At 38.3% G+C, this 27,126-nt stretch overlaps 2 protein-coding genes and 1 long non-coding RNA gene across 14 annotated transcripts; all 3 read left to right on the top strand.

The window, feature by feature from the left end:
- Window positions 1–202: 202 nt before the first annotated feature.
- Window positions 203–26,695, top strand: LOC100853499 (uncharacterized). 12 transcript variants are annotated; one of them, XM_059739279.1, is made up of 17 exons: window positions 15,834–16,005; window positions 16,117–16,178; window positions 18,170–18,239; window positions 18,362–18,486; window positions 18,941–19,042; window positions 19,171–19,265; window positions 19,363–19,636; window positions 19,743–20,002; window positions 20,718–20,871; window positions 21,447–21,556; window positions 21,641–21,728; window positions 23,178–23,513; window positions 23,601–23,675; window positions 23,906–24,522; window positions 25,084–25,192; window positions 25,293–25,472; window positions 26,144–26,695. In XM_059739279.1, the coding sequence occupies exons 7-17, from the start codon at window positions 19,469–19,471 to the stop codon at window positions 26,318–26,320; spliced, it is 2,274 nt and encodes a 757-aa protein (XP_059595262.1). In that variant the 5' UTR covers window positions 15,834–16,005; window positions 16,117–16,178; window positions 18,170–18,239; window positions 18,362–18,486; window positions 18,941–19,042; window positions 19,171–19,265; window positions 19,363–19,468; the 3' UTR covers window positions 26,321–26,695. The 12 variants fall into 12 exon arrangements, with proteins under 12 accessions (XP_019077266.1, XP_019077264.1, XP_019077263.1 ...); XM_059739281.1 differs by having other exon boundaries at window positions 15,834–16,010; window positions 18,176–18,239; XM_019221720.2 differs by having other exon boundaries at window positions 15,834–16,010.
- On the top strand, window positions 9,597–12,396 carry LOC100253797 (myrcene synthase, chloroplastic-like). The gene is given in 7 exon segments (NM_001281080.1): window positions 9,597–9,830; window positions 9,906–10,158; window positions 10,250–10,622; window positions 10,709–10,927; window positions 11,048–11,186; window positions 11,703–11,951; window positions 12,055–12,396. Coding segments are annotated over 7 exon segments (1,809 nt in total).
- Window positions 21,737–23,052, top strand: LOC132254193 (uncharacterized). Its single transcript, XR_009466464.1, has 2 exons — window positions 21,737–22,454; window positions 22,538–23,052. It is a non-coding gene; the product is annotated as an uncharacterized LOC132254193 (long non-coding RNA).
- Window positions 26,696–27,126: the final 431 nt, after the last annotated feature.

Here is a 27,126-nt window from a genome sequence, read left to right as displayed (position 1 = left end):
GGTTTTTCACAAGCCCAATAATCAAATATTCATTTGATTGCGTTCGATTTAGATTTTTGAAGTTGATCAGTTTGTCGGTATTTTATATATATATATATGGCTACCTGCGACCGCACCCTATTTGTCTGAGATGGGCTACACTTGAGGTGGATGAAAGTGCGTGACTTAAAACGGCGTCATAGCAACGTCGCTGATGTGTGTATATATATATCATGACTGTTAGGTGGTAGTTTGTTAGTCTATTGCGAATCAACAAATCCTGATTTTCTCTTCGTGCGACGATTTCTGAAGTGATCACATTTATAGGTATTTTCTTTCACTTTCTCTCGTTTTCTTGCCTTTTCTTTCCTTACTTAATGCGATTCTCGTTATCGTTCAATCTTTCTTGTTGATGAATACTCCAATTTTGCAGTTAGCGTTTTTTTCTCTCACTTCTCTTCTTGCTACGATTTCATAAATGATCACGCTTCTAGGTATTTTCTTTCACTTTCTCTCGTTTCCTTGCCTTTTCTTTTCTTTCTTAATACGTTTCTCGTTTTCGTTCAATCTTTCTTGTATTTCTTTTTCTGTTGGTTGTGGAGAAAAATCGGGAAAGAAATGAACACTAAATTTTGAAGGGCATATTTATTTTGTATTTTGGATTAGGGAAACCAAAGATCTCTACTGAAATGCTATGAGAGTTTTTGTTTCTTGGAAATCAAAATATCATAGGTCGTGGGTGTTGATAGCAAAATTACCCTGCTGCAATAGTAATCACCAGCAACAGAATCTTGATCAACGCGTTACAGTGATTCCTCATTCCTCCTGCAAAAAAGATGTCCGGATGGTTTGTTCGGACACACCCTCCGATGATTAAGTTAGTTTTTTGGAAGTTGTTGGAAAATAGAGTTTTCCTTTAGGAGTGTTACTCCGTGATTTTCGTCAAGGATGCTTACCTTCCTGAGAGCCTCCTTAGAGTTTATATATGAGTCAGAGAGTATGGCTCCGCTGTGCTAGCGGGTCCCATCGTCATGATTGCGGCTCATAGGGTGGCGAAGCAATCATGACGTTTCTGGTGCGAGGTGGCGGCTGTCAGGAAGATATTCAGGCGGCGGCTGTCAGGAAGATATTTAGGCGGCGGATGTCGCCTCAATTTATGACTTTAAATATCGGGGATGCGTCAGACGACCTGAAAAGACTTGGGAATGTCTTATCGAGTGTATCTTGCATTAAAGATGAGTGACAGTTCAAGATACTTGGTTGTCAGCATTGTCGAAGTTTGCTTTTTGATTGTGGACGGAAATGGATCCGGTGAATCGCGAGTGTCTGACGAGCCAAGCTGTCCGGGGAATCTGAATTGTCAGCTGTGGATGTTCTCTAGGTAAGCGCTACCAGAGGATCCGGACATGTCTAACTGGGGAAGTTGAATCGCCCTCCTCTCCCATCCGGCGGTAGGTGCCGGGTGTGAAATATCCGGAGAAGGTGGAACGTCGGCCGGACAGAATTCCGGATGTGAGATATCCGGATAAGGTGGAACGTCGGCCAGACATAATTCCTGATGTAAGATATCCGGATAAGGTGGAACGTTGGCCGGACAGAATTCCTCCCCGGGTGGAATGAACTATGCCACGCGTCGCAAGGGGGACGTCTTCGTGTCCAAGGGAGAGGAAGCCACGTGGCATTTTTTAGGGGGGATCCCACAATGCCCCCTTTTATATCGCATGTCTAACCCGGTCAGAAAAGGCGGGATAAAAATGCTACCTTTACAAAATTTCTCTTTCATTGGTAGTATTGCTTTAGATTGACTACATTCCAAAGGCGGAGTAGGAGGGTTCCATTTAAGGTTTGCAAATAGTACGACCCATTTTCGTTGGCTTTTGACACTACATAAGGACCTTCCCAATTAGCCTGAAATTTTCTGGCTCCTTTCTCAGCCATGTTTTTGAAGATTTTTCTAAGTACCAATGATCTTTCCTTGAAAATCCGAGGTCGCACCCTCCTATTATAATATGCAGCCACCTTTTGTTGATATGCGGCCATCCGGATGGATGCTGCTACTCTAGCCTCATTCGTGCAATCCAAGTGCCTTGCCAGCTCGTCGTCTTCATTTCTTTGACCTTGGACGGCAGTCCGGGCTATGGGCATACCCATTTCAGTTGGGATGATGACATCTGTTCCGTATGTGAGGGCGAACGGGGTATTCCCTGTCGGCCTTCCGGGTGTGTTATCGGCCTATAGAACGCCGGACAGCTCTTCTACCCACTTTCCTTTGGTTTTTTCCAACCGTTTCTTCAACGCACTCAGTAAGGTTTTATTAGTCGCTTTCGCTTAATCGTTGCTCTGAGGATACCGCGGCGTGGAATACAGGTTTTTGATGTGAAGTTCCGCACAAAAATCTTTAAAGGCAGAGCCATCAAATTGAGGGTCGTTGTCGGCTATGATTGCCTGAAGGATTCCAAATCGATACACTATATTTTTCCAGACGAACCTTTTGGCGTCCTTGTCCTTAATGCTTGCGTAGGCTTCAGCTTCCACCCACTTGCTGAAATAATCGGTGGCAACAAGTAAAAACTTCTTTTAAGCGGCTGTAGTGGGAAAGAGTCCCACGATATCCATCCCCCATTGTGCGAAAGGTCAAGGGCTTGTTACTGAGTGTAACGTCTCAGCGGGTATATGTGGGATTGGCGCGTGTTTTTGACATTTGTCGCATTTCCTGACATAGATCCCGCGTCCTACCTCATGGTAGGCAAATAATATCCTTGCGAATGCGCCTGGTGCACCAGGGTTCGGCCCCTTGAGTGGTTGCCGCAAACGCCTTCATGAAGTTCAGATAGAACATATTGGATCTCCGGCTAGATCAAACATCTGAGGTACAAACCTCCGAAGGATCGCCTGTAGAGATCACCTCCGATTAGGGTAAAGAGGGACGCTTGCACCCGAATTTTGTGGGCGCGTTTGGGATCTTCAGGCAATGCTCCCGTTTGTAAATAGGTCCTGATGTCAACTGCCCAGTCGTATTCCTTTGGGCCCACATTGCAAACGTGTGATTCAGCGATGGTGGGAGTGACTTAAACGTATACAGGTAGCATTGTTGACTCTTTCACGGGAAATGATGCAGCTATTCCCGCCAAAGCGTCGGCCTGCACATTTTCTCCCCTTGGGATTTTCTCAATGACCCACTCTCCCAACCGACTGAGTGATTCTTGTACTTTCAATAAGTATTTGGCCATGCGCTCGTCTTTGGCCTCATACTCTTTTAGTATTTGCCCCACGACGAGCTGGGAGTCGCTATGGATTTTGACTTTTGAGGCGTTGAGGGTGATTGCAAGGCCTACTCCGGATAGGATGACCTCATATTCAGCTTCGTTGTTTGAGGCGGGAAAATCCAGACGGATGGATTGCTCCAACCGTTCTCCGGTTGGTGCTTTGAGGAGGAGTTCGACTCCTGATCCAGACGAGCGGGAGGCCCCATCAACATGCAGAGACCACCAATCATCTGGAGTCCATTTTTTGTCCGGCGCGCGCACTTCAGGCAACTCTGCTATAAAATCTGCCATGACCTGTCCCTTCAGGGATAGTCTGGGTTGATAATCTATCCCATATTCGTTTAGCTCTATCGCCCATCGTAGCATCCTTCCCGTTATGTCCGATTTATGCAAAACGTTTCTGAGGGGTTGATTGGTAAAAACTGTTATGGGGTGAGCTTGGAAATAGGGACGCAGTTTCTGAGCGGCTGTGCGCAACGCCAAAGCAGTCTGCTCCATCCTTGAATACCTTGTCTCTGCATCGGCAAACGCTTTGCTAATGAAATATACAGGTCTTTGCTCTCGGGGTGACAAGGAACAGAGCAAGACCGCACTAACAGCCCAATCGGTAACTGCTAGATACAGGTAGTCTTTCCCCAGGTAGCGGACTGCTTAGAATGGGGGGTTGAGAAATATACCGTTTGATTTCTTCAAAAGCATTCTGGCAGCTTTGCGTCCATCCAGATTTACCAACATCTCGGAGTGCCAGGAAGAAAGGCTTCATCTTGTCTGTGAATCGAGCTATGAACCGTCCGAGAGCGATGAGTTTGCCAGTGAGGCATTGCAACTGCTTCTTGTTTGTTGGTGCAAGCATGTTCGCGACCGTTTTCACCTAATCTGGATTGATTTCGATTCCTCTTTGGGTAACCATGAACCTTCGGAACTTCCCCGAGCTTACACTGAATGCGCATTTGGCTGGGTTAAGTTTCATGCCATATTTTCTCAATAAATGAAAAACTTTTTGCAAATGCTGGGTGTGTTCGCTTCGGGTTTTGCTTTTGACTACCACGTCATCAACGTACACCTCAACAATGTCGCCAATCAGCGGCTTGAAAATCTTGGTCATTAACCTCTGGTACGTGGCCCTAGCGTTCTTGAGTCCGAATGACATGACTCTATAACAGTAGAACCCGTGAGGAGTTATGAAGGCGGTTTTTTCTTCGTCTCCCGGTGCCATGGGAATTTGGTGATACCCAGAGAAAGCATCCAAAAAGGATAGCATTTCATGCCCGGAGGTTGCATCCACTATCTAGTCTATTCGCGGTAGTGGAAAATTGTCTTTGAGGCACGCGTCATTGAGATTGGTGTAGTCTACGCACACCCGCCATTTTCTTCCCTTCTTGGGGACCACTACTACGTTTGCCAACCATTCCAGATACTCCACCTTCCTTATAAACCCGACCTTCAATAATTTTTCCATTTCTTCCTGAATGACCTTTTGCCTGTCCGGGTGGAATCGTCGGATTTTTTGTCGAACGGGCTTAGAGGTGGCTAATACATTGAGTCGGTGAGAGGCGACGCTCGGAAGTATTCCAGGCATGTCCGAGTGGGCCCAAGCAAAGATATCGCGATTTTGTTGGAGCACCTTTTGAAGCTCGAATCTTTCGGCTGGCGGTAGGAGGGTACTGACGTACGTGAAGCATTCACCCTCCTCTGATATCTGGACAACTTCCAGTGGGTCTGCTGCCGGGGGATCTTTGTTTGCCGGGTGCTATAATTGCTATTGGTCAGAAGCATTTGCTTCTTTGGGGGAGTGTTCGTGGTCGGTGCTGGGTCTGGCCTCGCGAGCGATCTGATAACATTGTTGAGTAGCGAGCTGGCTTCCGTAAAGATCAATTTGCCCATCTTGGGTGATGAAGCTGACCATTTGATGGTATGTGGATGGAATGACCTTCATACCATGCAACCACGTGCGTCCCAAAATGACATTGAAAGGGGATAAATCCTTAACCATAGAAAATAGAACGTTCAGGATGACTGGCCCGGCTTGAACCGGCAGTGTGATATCCCCAAGCAAGGTTGTGGAAGAACCGTTGAATCCGGAAAGGATTCTTCCAGGATTCTCCAGGCTGGAGGGTATGAAACCCATTTGTTTGATGACCGCCACTTGCAACAGATCCGCGGAGCTCCCTGGATCGACCAGGATTCTTTTCACGTCGAAGTCTCCAACTCCTAATGCTAGGATGAGAGCATCTTGATGTGGCTGCAGTACTCGAGCGGGATCCACAGCAGGGAAAACAATGGTTCCGTCTATGGGGTGGATGCCCCCACTGGCTAATCCCGGCTGGATGGAGCTTACGTGTTCCCGAACCGTGGTTGCTCGCAGCAGTCTCTGTCTTTTCCTTTTGGAACTGTACTCGTCATCCAAGGGTCCTCCGTGTATGTAGTTGATTACTGCCCTAACAGGAGTCGCTGGGGCGTGTGGGCCTCGACCATGGGAAGATCCTTCACCTTTAGGCGCAGTTCGGACGTATTGCTTCAAGTGTCCCGCCTTTAGGAGATCCTCCACCATGTAATGGAGGCTTCTACATGTTTCAGTAGTGTGCCCATGATCTTTATGGTAATCACATCTTTTGTTGCAGTCCCTTTCTGAGGGGTTCGATCTTATTGGTACTGGTCATCTGAAGCCGGACAGATCGCGGATTATAGGAAGCAGTTTTTCGTACGACTTGGTGAGAGGTGTTCAAATGAGTGGCGGGCGTCGCTCATCTTGCCCCCTGTTGGACGACCCAGGATGGTTGGGTGCTTTGAAGCTTCTGGTGGCTTCGTTTCTCGCGGCTTGGCCAACTACCAGGACCTCCTGTGTAGCGGCTTGGACGTCGTCCTCTAGCATGGAGTATTTACTCGCACGCCGGAATAAATCGTCCATGGATGTAGGAGGTTTTTTGGCGAGGGACTCGAAGAAGGGGGTTCCTGGGCATATGCTCCGTTTAAAAATTTGGAGGACTGTGTCCATACTGTACGATTCAACTTGTAAGACAACTTGTTCGAAGCGCTTCACGAACTCTCTCAAAGTTTCATTTTCTTGCATTTTGATGTTCTACAAGGTGCTGATATTTTACTTATGCTTGGTTGAGCATAAGTATTGCCCCACGAAGACATCGGACAGATCCCGAAAATTGTCAATCGAGTTCGCGGGCAGTCGGTGAAACCATGAGAGAGCTTGGCCTTGTAGGCTTGCTGGGAAAAAATTGCATAACAGCATATCATTCCCTATGTCTAGGGTCATGAGCTACCGATAATGCATTATGTGATCAAAAGGATCGCTAGATCCATTATACGTGGAGAATTTCGGGACGATGAACCCTCGTGGGGGTTCATATTTAATAATGCAAGGGCTGAAAGGCGTGGAGAGCATGTTGTCCAAGCGCCTGTTGATAGAGCCTAGAGGGGCTGTGTGCGAGGGATCTTTACCAACCCGCGACACAGGTGGGCGGGCGGCATGTCCTCGTAAAGTAGGCGAGCTTGAAGACTCGGAGTGTGCCTCCAGTGATATGGTGGTATGAGGCCTGTACTTGTTGGTTGTTTGGTGTCCCAGACGCGCGCGCATTGCGTCGGATATTTGGGGCCTTTTCTCACGTTGTCGCTTGGACGAGACTCGAGTAGAGCCTGGACTCTCGTCTCATCGAACATGGTGAGCGTGCACCGGGGTTTCATTAGGACATGCTTCATGCGCCCCGAGGGTTGGGCTCGCCTCTCGGGGGAATGGAGCTCCCTGGTTGTGACAGGGGTCTTGCATCCATTGATAGTGCTGAGGTTGGAAAGAGCTTCGGATCCTCAAGACATTATTTTCTTCCCTGAGTCTCCTTGTTTCTTGGAGCAGAATTTGCATTTGCCATTCGTTTTCTCGTTGTCGTCTTTCCATGTCACTTCGCCATTCGAAGTAACCTTCATCACCTCTGGCGGAAGAACGACTCCTTGAGGGTGAAGTCATCTTTACAGTTGGAAGGTATAGGATTTACTGATAAGAAAAGATGTTCCCACAGACGGCGCCAATATTGATGGCAAAATTCCCCTGCTGCAATAGTAATCACCAGCAACAGAATCTCGATCAACGCGTTACAGTGAATCCTCCTTCGTCCTGCAAAAAAGATGTCCAGATGGGTTGTCCGGATACACCCTCCGATGATTAAGTTAGTCTTTTGGAAGTTGTTGGAAAATAGAGTTTTCCTTTGGGAGTGTTGCTCCGTGATTTTCGTCAAGGATGCTTACCTTCCTGAGAGCCTCCTTAGAGTTTATATATGAGTCAGAGAGTATGGCCCCGCTGTGCTAGCAGGTCCCATCGTCATGATTGCGGCTCATAGGGTGGCGAAGCAATCATGGCGTTTCTGGTGCGAGGTGGCGGCTGTCAGGAAGATATTCAGGCGGTGGATGTCGCCTCAATTTATGACTTTAAATATCGGGATGCGTCAGGCGACCTGAGAAGACTTGGGAATGTCTTATCAAGTGTATCTTGCATTAAAGATGAGTGACAGTTCAGGAGATTTGGTCGTCAGTATTGTTGGAGTTTGCTTTTTGATTGTGGGCGGAAATGGATCTGGCGAATCGCGAGTGTCTGACGAGCCAAGCTGTTCGGGAAATCTGAATTGTCGGCTGCGGATGTTCTCCAGGTAAGCGCTATTAGAGGATTCAGACATGTCTGACCGGGGAAGTTGAATCGCCCTCCTCTCCCATCCGGCGGCAGGCGCGGGTGTGAAATATCCGGAGAAGGTGGAACATCGGTCGGACAGAATTCCTCCCCGAGTGGAATGAGCTATGCCACGCGTCGAAAGGGGGACGTCTGCGTGTCCAAGGGAGAGGAAGCCACGTGACATTTTTTAGGGAGGATCCCACAGTGGGATTCTAGATTTTCTTTCTGTCTTTTCTTTTGGTTTTTTTCTTGGCTTTTCCCCCTATTTCTCAGCAGCCCTAAAAGAGGGTAATAGAACAAAGAAAAGAAAGTGCAGTGGTTGGATTAATGTATTGGTTGAAGCGTTGATCATATTTGTTTTGGAAAATCAAGACAACTCTCTTTGGGATTTGGTTTCTTTATTGGAAGGAATTTGTTTGATAAAATTTTTGAAAATAAATTTTGAATATTAATTTTTAAAATAATTTCTTTATTATTTTTACCAAATTGAAATTTATTTTTAAAACAATTTTATACTTCAAATAATAAATACAAAATACAAAAATAAATAAAAACAAAAAAAGTTTTTCTTTTTGTTTCAAAAAAATAAATTTTGAAAGCAAAATCTTAAAAAAAAAACTATATTTAAAAAAAAATCAAAATTAAATAATAATAATGAGACAGGCCCTACCATTTCTTTCATGTTTTTTGCAGTTGTTGTTCATTGGTACTTGTCAGAGAGATAGATGAGAAATAGATGGGAAATGGGATAAGTCCCTTGCCCTTCAAAAGTGGGTCATGGTACTTCCCTATTATAGCACAATGCTCCTTGGCATTATCAATGTGGTCCCTCCATCATACACAAACACAAATACTCTCTCCTCCTCCTCCTTATGTCTTTTTATCTTGTTTTTCACCACTTCCTCCACACATAAACTTCTTGACTTTTTCTTCCGATGTGTCGTATTGTAGGCCCCTTGATGGGAACTTGCTTATATTATCGACCTCTCTCTCCGTATTTTCCAGACACAAGCCTATATTTATGGGTTCTTTTTCTTGTAATGGAATTTTTATGTTTGGAGAGATTTTCCCTCTTTCCAAACATGCTCTAGAAAGTTTGCAGATCCTCCGCCATTGTTGTAGCTATGCAAGCCATTCAGGGTTGGTGGGGTCCTTGATTAATTTTTGGTTGAGCAGTTCCATCACTGCTGTTTTCTTTTTTGAGGCATTGTTGAGATTTCTAAGATAACCCCCATTTCAAGCCTCTGATTGCAAATTCTAACCAACTTATAAACTATGATAGCATTTTTTTAACAAACCCTAGCAAGATGATTGAAAATTTTGAGATCTTGTTATTTATAGAAAAGATTTTTTTTTTAATTATAAAATTAATATTTTACTTGAAAAGAAAGAAAAAAAATCATAAAAGTTAACAAATAAGGCACTAATCGGATGGGCCAAGGTTTGGTCCATTATGATTCACAGTTGGACATTGGTCCATGGCCCATTATGTCAGGACCATAAGTTTGATGTAGGTCCCAAATCGTGCGGCATTCTGAGTAGTTGGGCCGCCCTGGCCCATCACTGGGTATGTTTTCTTGTGGATGGTATATATATATATGTGTGGGATGTGTTTGAGCTTGAACATTCAAATCAACTACCTCTCTTCGCTTTAGGATTGAAACTTAGCTTAGATCTCTGCAATGGAACTAACCCTCAAATCCCTCTCACCCTTGGCCTATGGTGCCCTCAATTGTCGTAAAAATTTTGCCATGGCATCCCCAAGAATGAGAATCAAGCAAGGGAGATCAGAATTGCCCAACCTCACAATCACTTCGAAGATTGATGAGTTACAAGTGACCGAAAGGCGATCAGCTAATTACCATCCTAGCATTTGGGACCCCAAATTTATTGAGTCCTTAAGCACTCCCTATACGGTAAGTGTAACATATGTATGCATATATGTACATAATAAACCAAGTTTGCTTATGAACTATTGAATTGTTTTGCAGAATGAGGGCTATTCCAACCAATTAGAGGACTTGAAGGAAGAAGCTAAAAGGGTAATTAAGGACGCTAGAGACACTTCCTCCCGATTAGAGTTCATTGATTCGATGCAACGGTTGGGAGTGGCTTACCATTTGGAGGAGGAGATCAAAGAGGCTATTGATCTTGTTCATTTGGATGATACCACTACCGATGATCTTTCCACAACTGCACTCCGATTTAGACTTCTACGACAACACGGCTATCCAGTTAGCTCAGGTTTGTTCTTTTAGCAGATGTGTTTGATAATGTTTTTATGGTCAGAAGCAAGTTCCTGAACAATTTGGCCTCTTGGTGACTACGAAAGCAGAGGTGTTTGATCAATTCAGAAGTAAAGATGGGAGATTCATGGATGGCATCAGCCAGGATATTGCTGGGCCTTTGAGTTTGTATGAAGCTTCCCATCTTGGAGTCGAGGGAGAAGATGACTTGGAAGAAGCCAGGAGGTTCAGTACTATACATTTGAAGTCACTGGTTGGGAATTTGGAGAGTAATTTAGCTGACCAAGTGCAGCAGTCCCTGGAAGTTCCCTTACACTGGAGAATGCCAAGGCTAGAAGCCCGAAACTTCATCGATATCTACCAAAGGCGCAATACGAAGAACTCAGCTCTCCTTGAGCTAGCCAAGCTGGACTACAATCTAGTGCAATCATCATATCAGACGGAGTTGAAGGAGCTAACAAGGTAAAACTGTACCAATTAAAACCCCAGTTGTTTCATGGCAGCAGGTTGACATGTCATATTAACATGTTTGAGACTTGATTCATTAGGTGGTGGACGGACTTGGGATTTAAGGAGAAGCTAAGTTTTTCTCGGGATCGATTGATGGAGAACTATTTGTGGTCAATGGGGATCGCTCCTGAGCCCCACTTCTCCAAATGCAGGATAGGACTCACCAAATTCATATGCATATTAACAGCCATAGATGACATGTATGACATATATGGATCACCGGATGAGCTTCGACGTTTTACAGATGCTGTGAATCGGTATGAAATATATAACATGATTTTAATACAAGCTGCTAATCTTTTTTCATATCTTGTTCTGTCTTTCACTTAGATGTCAATTGCCTTGAACAATTTTTTTCCTTTCTTTGTTATGAGTAGATGGGATACTGAGGCACTGGTGGACCTTCCAGATTACATGAAGATATGTTACTTGGCCATGTTCAACTTTGCTAATGAAATGGCCTATGATGCATTAAGAGATCACGACCTATATATTTTACCCTATCTTAAAAGTCAGGTAAGCTAGCATTTTGGATACTCTTAGGTTATGTTTGGTTCCGAAAAATACTAAAGAAAGAAGAAAAATGTAAAGAAAATTATTTTTTCATATTTGGTTGTCTTATGAAAAATATCAAAGAAAATCAAATATAATTAAAACTAATTAAAAACTTATGTATTTTTAAATTATTTAATATTTATATTGATGAGTTAAAATAAAAAAAGTGACTTTGAAGTAACAAAAAAAATTAATTTATCAACTTTTAATCTTTTTTTTTTTCTTCACGTTTTCTTTTCTTCTACTTTTCAGTTGTATTTTCTTTCTCTTCCATTTTCCTTCAAATTTTCTTGAACCAGATAGAAAAATGAACATGTGTGGTCATACCCTACCTAAACCAATTTTCCACATGACACGATAGAATTTTGTCTCCTACGTCCTCCTTTTCCTTTTTCTTCTAATTTACATGATTCAAAAGAATCTTAAATATTTAATCGTTATTTTCCACTAACGTTGGCTAATTGATGTTTACTGCAGTGGCTAAATCTTTGTACATCCTACTCAATGGAAGCTCAATGGTTTTACAATGGGTATAAGCCAAGCATCGATGAATACTTAAGCAATGCCTGGACTTCCGTAGGGGGTCCTGCAGCCATGGTCCATGCCTATTTTCTAATGGGTTGTGCCACCAAGGGAAACTTGAACAATTGTTTAGACAATGCCTCTAATCTACTTTATTGGTCATCTCTTATTACTCGACTTAGCGATGATTTGGGAACTTCTTCGGTATATTAACTAAACCTATTATTCTATTAAACTAAATTATTTTATTTTTTAGATACAATTGAACTATATTGTGAATCTAACACTTTTCATGTTCTCATCTTAGGCCGAGATTGCGAGAGGCGACGTGGCAAAATCTATCCAATGTTACATGATTGAAGAATGTATATCCGAAGAACAAGCTCGAGATCAAGTAGAGAAGCTTATACGTTACTCATGGAAAAAGTTGAATGAAGCAAGTACTGATAGCTCTCTCCCAAAGTCCTTAATAAATTCATCATTGAACATGGCGCGATCAGCTCAATGTATTTTTCAGTTTGGAGATGGTATCGGTACATCAATTGGGGTGACCAAAGATCGATTGACATTATTCATCATCAAGCCAATATCGATAGAACCAAGCACTAAACCCTATCTTGATGGCATGAAGATGAGCAACAGAAGATGATTCATTGTAATCGGAAGGGATTGCAAAATCTATTGTCAAATAATTTTACCTTTACATGAGGTTATGAAGTATGGATTTGTAAATTCAATGAAGTATATGAAAGAAACAATTTATGTAAATTTATGTTGGAATTTTTTACCTTTTAACCTTCGTAAACATAAATCACAAATATTAATTTCATTAGAGAAGGCTAAAATAAAATTCTAATAATATTCACAGATTACACAAAATATAATTTTATGGTAATTATAGTGGGTTTTTATTTTTTATTTTTTATTTTTTATTTTTTATTTTTTATTTTTTATTTTTTATTTTTTATTTTTTATTTTAAAAAAATAATTAGATAAATATCTAATTAGAAATGGAATTATTAAAAAAAAAAAAAACACACACACACACAATGTTGTTTTAGTTTGTGACTATTTTCCACCTTATTTCTTTTCTAACCTAACCCGTAAGCTATACAACAAGAATTGCTATCCTCCTATGGATTAGGCCCAACCCCCGTTTTGCAGGACGCACAAGAGGCTCAGGATTAGGCCTAGGCCCCCACTTTGAAAACCGGACCGCTTGTCAAACCGTGGGACGGGCCTCAGGCCGCCTAAACCGTGTGAACGGTTCAACTCTCCTTGGTTTTGCCAAAATAGGCCTCGCCCTTCCTATGCAATGAATTTTGCACTTTATCTCATGGACCACAATGCCCTGTCCCTATCACGGATGAGAGATGCTTATAAAATCTTTTATGTCTCCTCTGTTTTCCAATGTGGGACTAATGTTAGTAGCTGATTTAAATGAAAAATCAGCTTTTAAACTGCAAGGGGTTTGAACCATGGACATTACTCTCAAGGAAGAGTAGTGCATCGCTTCACTGTTTTTCTATTTTCTGTAAAATATATCAAAAATAATTTACATATCTTATTTCATTAATAACAGTATATATATAAGATTTTTCTTTTATTTTCAATATAATTTCATAGTTAAATATTATACACAAAAATTTAAAATATCAATACATTTATATAAAAAAGAACAAATAATATTATAAATATTATAATTTTTTTTATTATATATATATATATATATATATATATATATTTAATTTTTTAAAATTAATTTTAATTTTAATAATATATAAATTATATATTTATGACATTATTGATTCAATCACGATTGAACCGTGAATCAATAACCTTTTCGATTCAATGATCGATTCGGTTATAAAAACATTGGTAACTTAATACAAATACGATTTATTTATTATAAAAATGATATGATATGATCAATTTAATTCATTTAATAAATAAATTAAGTTATATTATGTATTTATTAAATAGATAAAATGATATAACCTGTTTAACCCATTTGATATATGAGTTGAATTTGAGATGTATAAAATGACACATATAACGAATTAACATGATTCAAACTTGTTAAACCTATTAACACAATTCTAACCTATTAAACCTATGAACTTGAGTCCAACCCATTAAACCTATCAACACAATTCTAACATGTATAATCTATTTAAAATTTAAAATGTATAAATATATTATTTATAATATTTTTTAGTTTTTTTAATTTTTAATTTTAATTATCTATATTAATAATATGAAAATTAAATTAAAATTTTAAACTCAATTACCCTTATTCATTATTTCTATACAATGCTTTAATTATAAAATATTTTTAATCTTTATAATAAAATATATATAAAGAAATTTAGTGTATTTAATTTTTTAAACTATATGATATTTATAATTTATAATTTATTTTTAAATTTTAAATATATAAAGTTAAATAAATTTATATAAGTTAAATGATCATAATTGGATTAAATCATACAAAGATCATTAATAAATTTAATCATCAATGGATCAATTTGACACGAATAAGTGAATGAGCTAGATATGTTGGGCAATCAAATATGTATATGATTTGTTTATATATCTTGTTATTTATAGAAAAAGGTTTTTTTTTTTAATTATAAAATTAATATTTTATTAGAAAAGAAAAAAAAATCATAAAAGTTAATAAATAAGGCACTAATTGGATGGGCCAAGGTTTAGCCCATTATGATTCACAGTTGGACACTGGTTCATGGCCCGTTATGTCAGGACCATAAGTTTGATGTAGGTCCCAAATTGTGCGGCGATCTGAGTAGTTGGGCCGCCCTGGCCCATCACTAGGTATGTTTTTTTTTTTTTTTTTTTTTTTTTTAATTATAAAATTAATATTTTACTAGAAAAGAAAAAAAAAATCATAAAAGTTAATAAATAAGGTACTAATTGGATGGGCCAAGGTTTGGCCCATTATGATTCACAGTTGGACACTGGTTCATGGCCCGTTATGTCAGGCCCATAAGTTTGATGTAGGTCCCAAATCGTGCGGCGATCTGAGTAGTTGGGCCGCTCTGCCCCATCACTAGGTATGTTTTCTTGTGGGTGTAACATTTTTTTTTGTCAATTAACAAAATAATGATATGTTTTGAAGGGTTTTTTGTAATAATAAAAATTCTAAAATAATTTTGGAAGTCATATTTGATATCTTGTTTTTACACATTGAGTTTAAAATTTGATATGAAAAAATTTAAACAATATTGTCAAATTATTTTAAAATAGAAAACTAATGTACTTAAAAGAACATTGAAAAACTTTCAAAAAAACGTCATTTAAAGTCTGTTTAATAATAATTCTAATAAGCGTTTTTAATCTTTTTAACATTTGAAAAAATATTTCTATCGAGTTTTAAAAAGACTGTAAACACCCCCTAAAATTGTTGTCAAATATATTTTTAGAGTGCGTTTGACAGTATTTTTACTGGAAATATTTTTAATAAAATTATTTTTAAGAAAACCATCTATCAAATATTTCTATTGGAATGAAGTACTATTCAATCATATGTTATTGCTACCAAATATGTCAAGACAATTAAATCAGAGTCTAAGATAGGCAGCTATCGGGCTGGGTCAAGGTGTGGCCCATTGTCCTTGGTCCCTTATGTGAGCTCCTATACGCTGGATCTTGGTCCAAACCAACCCATTGATCTAAGTAGTTGGGCCCTTCTCAAATTAATATTATCTTGTAAATAACGACTTCGGAATTTTTCATATTTTATTAATTTCTAACATATTAAAACTCTAAATTCCTTAGAAATTGTCTGTAATCTCTTAAATTTTTTACATATTTTTTAAAATTTCCTTTTGTTCTTATGTTAAGAGAAATACTGCATTCATGGTGTATATGGTAAGAAAACCCAATTTTTTTTGCATTCCTTTGATGGACTTGTATGCTGGGCCCACTATTGATGACGGGTTGGCCCTTTTGGTTTTTCACAAGCCCAATAATCAAATATTCATTTGATTGCGTTCGATTTAGATTTTTGAAGTTGATCAGTTTGTCGGTATTTTATATATATATCTGGCTACCTGCGACCGCACCCTATTTGTCTGAGATGGGCTACACTTGAGGTGGGTGAAAGTGCGTGACTTAAAACGGCGTCGTAGCGACGTCGCTGATGTGTGTATATATATAATCATGACTGTTAGGTGGCAGTGTTAGTCTATTGCGAATCAACAAATCCTGATTTTCTCTTCGTGCGACGATTTCTGAAGTGATGTATTTTCTTTCACTTTCTCTCGTTTTCTTGCCTTTTCTTTCCTTGCTTAATGCGATTCTCGTTATCGTTCAATCTTTCTTGTTGATGAATACTCCAATTTTGCAGTTAGCGTTTCTTTCTCTCACTTTCTCTTCCTGCTACGATTTCATAAATGATCACGCTTCTAGGTATTTTCTTTCACTTTCTCTCGTTTCCTTGCCTTTTCTTTTCTTTCTTAATACGTTTCTCGTTTTCGTTCAATCTTTCTTGTATTTCTTTTTCTGTTGGTTGTGGAGAAAAATCGGGAAAGAAATGAACACTAAATTTTGAAGGGCATATTTATTTTGTATTTTGGATTAGGGAAACCAAAGATCTCCACTGAAATGCTGTGAGAGTTTTTGTTTCTTGGAAATCAAAATATCATAGGTCGTGGGATTCTAGATTTTCTTTCTGTCTTTTCTTTTTGTTTTTTTCTTGGCTTTTCCCCCTATTTCTCAGCAGCCCTAAAGGAGGGTAATAGAACAAAGAAAAGAAAGTGCGGTGGTTGGATTAATGTATTGCTTGAAGCGTTGATTATATTTGTTTTGGAAAATCAAGACAACTCTCTTTGGGATTTGGTTTCTTTATTGGAAGGAAACCCGGTTGTTTTACCCTTTATTTTTGGGAACTGACAAAACAATTCAGGAATCAGTTGATATATGCTGTATCAAGTGATTCATTTCTCAATTGCAATATTATTCAAGTGAGCATTGTTTTGTAGTCACTTTTTCGTATAGTTGCAGTTAATAGTATTCAATGATCAAATGATCTCTTTGAGTCTAGTTAGATGGTCCATTGTGATTGCCATTGGTCATTTTTGGAATTTGGATATCTTAGTTGATATGCATGGCATAGTTGTTAAAGGCACACGTAAAGCACTTCTAGGCCCAAGGATCAACCACTCCCTAGTTATAACATCTTGCTTGCCAAGACGTGCGCCTTGTTGGATAGATGTATCCTGTTTATTTATATTTTTCCTTTTTTAACACTTTTATTCTTAAAATTTGTAATTGTATATTGAATTTTATATAATTTTATTACTTTTTGGTTGAATGCTTATTTTAAATGTTTGAAATCTTAAGCTTTTTGTTGCTTGGATTAGATTTTGGATCATATTTTATGGATCATATTTCAGGCGTGGGAGATTTTGGTGCCTTAAGTGTGCCTTGCACCTTTTAAAACTATGATTCATGGAATTTGGTAGTTTGAACTCCTTTTCTTATTTGGAAACTCCCTCATTACGAGTACTGTGACCCTCCTATCAGGAACAGGGATAGAAAAAAAAAAAAATCATATTGTGACCCCATTAGATGGGTTTTGGGAAAATCTTTAAAAGCTTGAAATGGGCGCTTGGTCAGGGTTGCAGTTATGGTCTACTTCTGCTCTCATTTCCAAATGTCCTCGTATTTGCAATTTGTAATAGCTCATGATTCCAACTGATTCTTGATGCTTACATGCAAAATTTGTTTATGTGGAAGGTAGCATGACCAACTAGATGAGGTCAATTGTTTGCCATCATGATAAATCAAAGGAAAACTTGTCTTTGTAATCTTTATAAGCATTTTATTTTTTGGATGGAAAGAGACTACAAATTATAGTATCTATGAATTCTATTGAAAGATAAATCATAATAATCTTCAAATTCAAACTTTGTAACAACTCTAGGAAAATAGACTCTATACTGCAAATTTTTTTTTTTCACTAAACAATATGCTATTCTATTTGTTTTCCTATAAATATGATGACAATTGTGAATATTTAGATCATGAGTTAGCTTCCAAATATCCTCCATTAATAACATAATAGTACTAGGAATGTTACTCTTTTTATTATAACAATCTATCAGTATTTTTGACTTGCTTTCAGTCTTTGGGTTCACAAACCCATTGTTTTTAGAGGTTGGCATGTAATCTCTTGGAAGTCATACATTTCGCAATAATCATTGATGCATTACTTATATGCCTACTCGCAGTCATTTTTATAATTCCATTAGAGTCCCTAATAACTCATCCTAAACCTTTACAAGCATGTTGAGCCATCATAAATATTAATATTACTTGCCCTTTATGCCCATGAAATTTCTAAGTAGATGGTGTATTGTTAATAATCTTGTGCCGGTTATTTGATTCTTCATTCTCAGTGACAGGAATATGAAAGAAAAGAACACCACTTCCACACTCAAGCGCATTTTAGTCAATTGTGCATCTCAGGTTTGTTGAACTTTAATTTAGTGAGTTTGGAAACATTACTGTTTCTTTCGTAATTTCAGACACTTGAAGTTCTTCATTGACACCTATATAATGATTCAGTTATTTTTCTCCATTTCAATTAGTTGGAAAAAGGCCCCAATCAAAATAGCCTCAGTATTCCCAAGGACTGAAATCAACAAGTAGCATTTGCATATCAGCTGTAATGGCAGTATATGCTAGTAACAATTATCTGACGGTTGTCCTAAGGGTAAACCTAAATCTCTATGTGAAATTTTCTGCGCTTAAAAAAATTATACTATTTCTGTTTATTTCTAAATTTAGATATAAAAAACTGGAATACAAGAAGAAAAGTGGTGTGTGGAATTCCCTAAGAAAAAACTACCATGTGATTATAATACAGGGAAAATGGATGATTCTTTTTATGTGCATTTGATTTTTGGGTGTGGCAAGTAAGGTTGGAAAATTTTAGTTCTCACAACATTGCACCTTCATTGAAGGTTAACTATGACATTCTGTTGACAAAATAAAATTGGAGAATATGAAGCAACATTAGCTAAATTACTAAATAGGACTTTTTTAGTTGATTTATGGTTGGTTTCTGGGTTCTTACTTCTTACTAAAATTACCTATCATGAGCTGCTTTTTGAAAGTGATTCAACTTGGCCCGGCATTCTATTTTAATTATAGCTTCACTGACACAGGCAAAAGACTATGGTAGTTGTGTTGCAGCTAAGGTTCCTGAAGTTGAACGTGATATGTGTTTGAAAGAATTTCTTGCATTGAAGAATTGCATGCAGAATGTGGTATTGTTTACTATAACTGATAAGAGATATGTGGTAGTCTGTGATATGATGGGAATAACTTATTCTTGATATTTGTTTCTTTGTATAAGATATTTAACTATAGTTGTGTTCTTCCTTTTGATTAATAGCTCAGAGGAAAGGTTTAAGCTTGTAATCATCCTTCATCAATTTATAGCTGGTGTGTACTGAAGCAGAAATGCTTAATGGCTCGGAGAGAATAGTTGTAAGCGTGCAGTGAAAAGTTTTTCTTTACCTTTGTCTCCTTAAGCTCTCCTACATTATTGCTATTTTGCTAATTAGATAATTATTTCTTCTTGCAGTGTTTTCTAAGACTATGAACTTAGTTGAGGATCACCTGCCATAGGATTTCATTATACATTCTGCTAAATTATAGTCTTAAGGTGGAAGAACGAGGAACTTTGAAGCATGTTTGGGAAAGCATCAAGTTCACAGCTTAGTGTTAGTTTGGGTGGATCTGGTGCCCTATCTCATGTTTATATTCAACATCCACCTCTAAGATGCAGCATTCCTGGATCAAAAGGTTTATTTTATGATGATGGAAATAAGCTAATTCTTTCCCCAACTTCTGATCAGGTAATGTGATGGGTGAGAAATTGAATTGTCTTGTATTTCAAGCGCCAGTAATTTCAGTGTTTTTATTCCTTCTGAGCTAAATGGGATGCAATCCTTCTGTTGATAGGTTTTTTCATGGAAAACTGTTCCCTTTGCTTCTCATGTTGCTCCTACTTCTGATTCAATAAGCGAAGGGCCAGTGTTATCTATTCGATATTCTTTAGATTCAAAATTGTTGGCAATTCAAAGATCAAATCATGAAATTCAGTTTTGGAATAGAGAAACAGGGGAGACTTTTAGTCAGAGATGCAGATCAGAGACTGAGAGTATACTTGGATTTTTTTGGACAGACTGTCCAAAGTGTGATATTGTATTTGTAAAGACCAGGTATGTAATAGAAAAGTTCAACATCTACTCCATTTGGATATCAGAGAATGAATTATACTATTTTGGATTTATTGAATGTCCATGCAGTTATTGTGAATTTTGTCTGCTTGTGAGATGTAATTAGTGGGATAAAGGAGTTATCGATATTTACATATGATAGGCAGTGCTGATTGGCCCTGTTTCTCAATTCATGTGCTTTGTAATTTTAGTTGGGAAAAGGATTTATTAATATAATTAGTTGGAGTGTCTTTTGTTTGTTTTCTTGGTTTGAAGGGGTTGAGTGGGAGTAGGGAGGTTTGATTTGACTACATGTAAACACCCTATCAAGAAATATATCTTTCATTTGGACATAAAATTGGTTATGGTGGTTTTAGCTACTGTGCAGACTCTTTACCTTTATTCCCTCCAGCTTTGTTATGAGTTTGCTGAGACTGGTGGGGAGCCACCAGTATATAGAGCCCATTCCATGTTTGTTTGTTGCCTAACAAAAACAAAAAAGAGTCCATTCCATGCCAGAAGGCTTCAAGGTGCTGTTCCTGGTTTGCCCGTTAATTGGACCATTCACATCCAATATAACTTTAGTAAGGTCTCATGGTGGAGGCATCATCCTGGTTATATGCATATTTGCATAAATTATTTTGTCAGTTTGATATTGTATTGGGCTCTTTGTTCAATAGTATTTGGAAATTTCCACCCTGATGGAGTTTGATCACAGTGGGATGGACTTGTTCTCCTATGATTCTGAAACAAAATCACTCCATTTGGTGGAGACAAAGAAAATGAATGTGAGCTGGTATGTCTACACACATGAAAGCCGCTTGATTCTTCTTGCTTCAGGAATGCAGTGCAAGAGTTTCACAGGATTTCAGGTATATATGCTAGTTTTATTTGTAGCTAAAACTTGTTTGAATCCCTTTTTATCTATGCTTTGTTTGGAATCTTCAATAAAAATTGGTTTTCCAATGCTCACATTTTGTGTTGTTTCTATACAGTGTGATACAAATTTGGATGTATGAGTTGTTCAATTGCTATTTTCCTGCTTGGTTCATGTTGCTAGTGGAAAATTTTGTGAGGAAAAACGGAAGTAAATAGTTTAGATAGGGCTTTTCTTCTGCTTTCACTATCTTGACAGTTGCAGTTCATCTAGTTTTTAATAGAGGAAGAAAGACTTAGAGCAGTTATTCTTGACTTGCCATTTTTGGTCAAATGCAAGATCCAATAGAACCGTTGCCCCATCTATGCTTTCAGTTGGTGCAGGGTCATGTATGTATGTGATCTTATAACTGAGCACCTTAGTGTTTATGCCCCCTTCCCTGAAAAACATTCCTTAGAAATCACAGTCGGAATATAATGTTTGATTCCTTGATAAAGAATGCATCCATGTGGCTACTGATTACAGCTTCCTGTATTGTTAGTTTGATAAATTGCTATTCCTTCTGGTCAGCTCTCTTCTGCAGGAATGATTCGCTTGCCAAAGTTCGAGATGGCAATGGCCAAATCAGAAGCAAACAATAAGCCTGTCCTAGCTGCTGAAGATGTCCATATCATCACTGTGTAGGTTTCTTTGTTGGGTTTCTTCTAATAAACTTAAGTTTTTTGCAAAATGTAACTCAAATTCTCTTCTTAATATATCCACAGCTATGGGAGGATATACTGCTTGCAAGTTGATAGGGTCGCTATGCTCCTCCACTCATATAGGTTTTACCGTGATGCTGTTGTACAACAGGTAAAAATTCTTGCGCAGATTCTGTCCTTTATTTTGTTCCACTTCAAGCTAATTCTTTGGAATTTGTTGGAGTGGTGGTAGATTTAGTTGAAAGTAATCTACTAATTTTATCATGATTTATGTAGGTGAACATTGCATCCAATTGACACTTGACTATGTTTAAACAATGGCCTACCTCTTTTTTGAATCATAAGTTTCAAAACTAGGTTAGTTAACCTATCACAACCACCAAACATGTGTAGCTTGTGTTATGGATCTTGTCCAATAAAATAGAACAGAAGGTCGCCTAGTGACCTGATGCTTGGAAGTCACAGATCCAAGTAATGGGTGGATAGTTATTAGCCAATTGCATTATATATTACTTAGGAAGCAGTTTGCTTCTTGAAAATTTAAAAAAAAAAAAAAAAAATGATGAAAATTTTCTAGGCAAAAAAGTATGCATTTAAAGAATTCGCTTATAAAAAGGGTATGCATTTAATGCATAAACTTCAAAGGTTGATCTATACGGTCTTGCTACTGGAAAAAATGCAAGAGTGGCAGATGTGTGGGCCGTTGAGGGGATTTAGGGTCATTCCTAGAGTGAAAACTAGAGGTGGTGGTTTGTCTTCTGGAGTGTATTCATTGTGTGAGTTCATCAGAGATTGGAAAGGATGAAGGCTGTGGGGTTGGTCTACAATTTTTTTGTGCTCTAGGTGGTTGGTTCAGTTTCCTGCCAAAGACATTTGGGTACGCATGCTCCTTTGAGGCTTGTTTTTCTCTTGGAAAGCCATTCGGAAGGAGATTCTAATTGTAGACCAACTTATATGTAGGGATGTTCTGTGATAAACAGATGTAGCCTTTCTTAAAATGGTGAGGAGACAGCAAATCATATACCTTATTCTCTATCCTGGTTTGAGCGATCAAGGATCTTCTGTTGGATTGGTGTGCTTATGGTTGGGATGAGCAGTGGAGGAAGGTGTGGCGAATTACTCTTGCTTGCTTGTTTTAGTGTCACTAGAGGAGCTTTTTGTCTTTGTTTTAAATGAGGAGGAGCTTTTTGATCAGATATTGAAGGAGCTTTCTTTTTATTATTATTTGCCACTTACATACTTTCCTTTTCTCTTTAGCAATTGCTGTAAGTATTCCTACCAGCAACTTGAATCTCATGAAAGGCTATTTTATGTTTGTCTCAACCACAGTTCTTTTCCTCTTATGATTGAGCTAAGATTAGCTCACATTTTGTTTTTCATAGGAAACTAAATCTCCCTACTTGTATTTGTGCGTACTTATAGTTCTGTCACTGTAACAAAATCTCATGCTGAGTGAAATATTTTTAGTTAGTTTACTGGTGTATTTTAGCTTGCATGTGCACGTGTTCAGATTTGATGGACCTAAGGCAATCGTAACAATTTCCCACTATTTCCTATGTTGTACAGAATTTATTTTCTAAATAATCATTTCCATTTTCAGGGTTCTTTGCCAATTTATTCAGACAAGATTGCCATCAGTGTGGTTGATAATGTACTACTTGTTCATCAAGTGGATGCAAAGGTTGTTATACTATATGACATATTTGCTGATTCTCGAGCACCCATATCTGCTCCACTCCCTCTCCTGTTGAGGGGTTTCCCAAGAGCCAGTAGTTCATCCTCTAGAACTGGTAACAAAGATACTGACGGTTCAGAGGCAAACGATAGAAGTGATCATGAAACAATCATATATGGAGACAACTGGATCTTTCTTGTTCCTGACCTTATATGTGATGTTGCTAAGAGATTGTTGTGGAAGATCCATTTGGATTTAGAGGCAAGTTTTGTTGGTGGTGTGCATCATTACTAAGATATAATATTATGTTATTCTTGCCATAAATGTCTCTTTTTTTTCCCACTGTAGGCTATTTCTGCTAGTAGCTCTGAAGTGCCATCAGTACTAGAATTTTTGCAGCGACGGAAGTTGGAAGCTAATAAGGTAAGAGCATTCTCTTGAATTTTGATATGAACATTACCTGGTTTGCTTTAGAGGGCATATGTAGACCAAATGGAAATCAGGATTCCAAATGCACACCATTAATGTAGAACCAATGAAAATGGGTTGTTACTGAAAAAAAGTGGAATGATGTCAATTTCTTGGAGTCTTGAAAAAAGATCAATTACATTTGATGAACTGGGCAATTTACATATATTATATTTTTGTTTCAGGCCAAACAATTGTGCTTGGCAATTGTACGCACTGTTATTCTAGAACGCAGACCTGTGTCCATGGTTACTAGGGCAATAGATGTCTTGGTTACTTCTTACTCGAATTCAATTAAAACCGGCAGCTATTTTAAGGGAATTAAAGCTGAGAAACCTCCAACTTCTGATGTATCTAATGTGAATCCTCCTACATCTGTTGTTGATGAATCCATCAGAAGGGAAGATGCACTTGGAAAATCTATCAAACATGGATCCGCCAGTGGGGTGGAAAATGAATCCATCAATAGATCGCCAGCTTTTTCAGTTTCAGACTCTGAGGAGAATGTTAGTTTTGAAAACTCAAATCATCTCCGTTCTTTGGGTGCTAAAGCAGACAGGGAGAACTTTAAGGTGGCTGAAAGTTCTCAATCTGAAGTTCAGAAATTATCTTTACAATCCCAACTTCTTGGACCTAGTAACAGCCCATTGAATGCTAACTATTCTGAGAATCTGGAGTCTCAGGTGACCTCAGCCGCAATTTCTCCTGATGAAATGTACAGCTGTGTGTTTGCTTCTGTCGAGGAAGAGATGGCAGGAGACCCTGCTTACTTTGTTACTATTGTTATTGAGTTCCTCCGGAGGTATGCTATTTATAATGAATTTAAATATGATGAGGTACACTGTATGAGTTGGCTTCTTCACTCAATGCATTTACACAGTCCATGTGAACCAAAATTTAACACACAAAAAGTTTGTAAGATGCCCTTTTTTTAAAATAAAATAAAATAAAATGATGAGAAATCCACCATGACTGCAAGGCATTTATCTCAACTGTCAGCAAAGCAAACCCCAGTGATATAGTTCCCCAAAGGGCACTATTGCTGAGCTACGCTCTGGAGAGGACAAAAAGTTAGTAAATCTTGCTATTTAGTTATTGGGGTTTGCAATTTTCTCTACTGTGATGGCTGCTGTATGACTCAAAATTAGCACATCTCCCAGATGTCCAAGTTCAAATCCAAGCAACAATAAACCCAACGATAATTTAAGTTGCCAACTTTAGTATAAAATTAAACCTCTACAATTATTTAAGTTGTTTTATCATTGAAAATGTGGAAATATGAATAGGAGCCTTGACTGGGTTTAGAAATAATGAAGCTTGCATTTGTAGTGCCATGACTTGTGTTTTGTTTCTATTGTTGCAGTGCTAATGTAGAAAGAATTAAAGTACATCCAAATATCTATGTATTGACTGTACAACTACTGGCCCGGCATGAACGATATGCAGAACTTGGGTTGTTCATCATCAACAAGGTTGAAACCTTTCTCTGAATGTATAAATTCCGAAAGTAATGAATAGGTTTTCTGTTCTTATATTTGATGAATTTTAAGATTAACAGCAATTCCGTTGCAGATTCTTGAACCCTCAAAAGAAGTAGCATTGCAACTCTTAGAGTCAGGTCGTCAGAATATCCAGACAAGGAAGCTTGGTTTGGATATGCTAAGACAGTTATCTTTACACCATGACTATGTTCTGTTACTAGTGCAAGATGGATATTATCTGGAAGCTTTACGTTATGCCCGGAAGAATAAGGTGATTCTTATTGGGAAAAAAATTAATATGTAATCAGCTAGAACTCTTTTCTTTCATTGTTTGCCTATTATCTTATCCCTCATGCCTCTGGATTGCTGTGTAATGGTGGGGTACATATCTATTTCATCAACCTTCGTTTGTCTTTTTTCTTGTATAGTTTAATATAGACCAGTTGACTAACTCCTACCTGGGCTCCATTCGACCAGCCAATTTACTGTATCTAGGCACCAATGCAGGATGCTGTTTCTAAGAAGCAGCTTTGATATTTTTGCCTACTTCTCATTATGCCTGGGTGTAATGTAATACTGGCTTTTAGTTGACAATTTTTAAGATTCATCCTCGTAAAATCATGATTAGCTGTTATCTGGCTATCACAACTCGTTTTTATCCAGGCTAAGGGCTGAATGTGCAAAGAGATGGTATATTAAGCACAACACAGGAAGACCTGTTTACTGTTGATTTCTCTTCTGTTTAAATTGGCCAATTGCTGGTGTGGAATAGGAAAGATGATGCTTTTTTGAAGATAAATCCTGTTGTTCTTCCAGATGAGGAAAATTGGCTTTCTTGTTTCCCTTAATCAAAATGTTGAGACAAATTTTACATATAGTTGTTGGTCGGTCTGAATGATGGTTATTTTAATATCATCTAACAATAGTAGCATGAATTTTCAGGTGACTACTGTCCGGCCTTCATTGTTTCTTGAAGCAGCATTTGCATCCACAGATCCACAACATCTAGCTGCAGTACTGAGATTCTTTTCAGATTTTATTCCTGGCTTCAAAAACACTGCAGACCACATTGCATATTGTCGAATCCTCAATGAAATGAATTCATCCATTACTGCTTAGTTTAACGCTTGGAATTCCACATCTTGATTGTTGAAGGTCTATCTGCTAGGAATTCCAAGAACTTTTTCTTGAAGTTCTCATGTGCTGTATGGTTATGGAAGACACCCTACTTAATTTCCAAAATAAGAAATTTAAAACCATTGAATGTTAAAGGGAATAAACAGCGAAGCAGTCTTTTCTGGTCCCACAGGAAGAGGAGAAAGGAAAGCAATGGTGCAGGGTATTGGGTTTTTAGGGATACGGGGTTGGGTGTGAATGGTAGAGGCTTTTTGTTGTTTTTGTTTTATTTGTTGTGTTATTTTTGTCATCTGGTTTATTACTAACTCATCATGTAATATAGCATTTTCTATATTTACACCTTTTTTTCTGCTGGCCTGGACAAGCTTTCTTTCTTAAATTCTGATTTTATGTAGATGGAATGTCTGTAACGGCATGCGATATTGCATTGTACTATTGGAACTTTGGTGTTGTGCTACTCCTTTTCCAAGTTGGTTCATGTGGGAGAAGTGCTTCTCTTCCTTCCTGGGATGTTTCATGTCTTGGATCTGAAGGATTGCTAATGCCGAGGCTGATTTTCCTGTGTGAGATTCTGTCAACTAGAAGTCTTGGTAATGGCCTGCATGAGAGGGCTAATAGAAATCATTCCTGCCTATGCGTTCAGAGATTATATAGAAAAGGGGCACATTTTAAGCACTAGTAATTAATGTAAAACCCTATAGCTTTCATCATCTATATAGTAACAATAATAAATGAGTCATTATTGTTGGTGTCTTGAGTTAGCACATTTCCTTGTTGGTCTTTTAACC

Source organism: Vitis vinifera, chromosome 8 (assembly GCF_030704535.1).
Source record: "Vitis vinifera cultivar Pinot Noir 40024 chromosome 8, ASM3070453v1".
NCBI classification, from domain to species: Eukaryota; Viridiplantae; Streptophyta; class Magnoliopsida; order Vitales; family Vitaceae; genus Vitis; species Vitis vinifera.
Note: the sequence above shows the minus strand (reverse complement) of the source record. Positions and strands in the feature narration are given on the sequence as shown.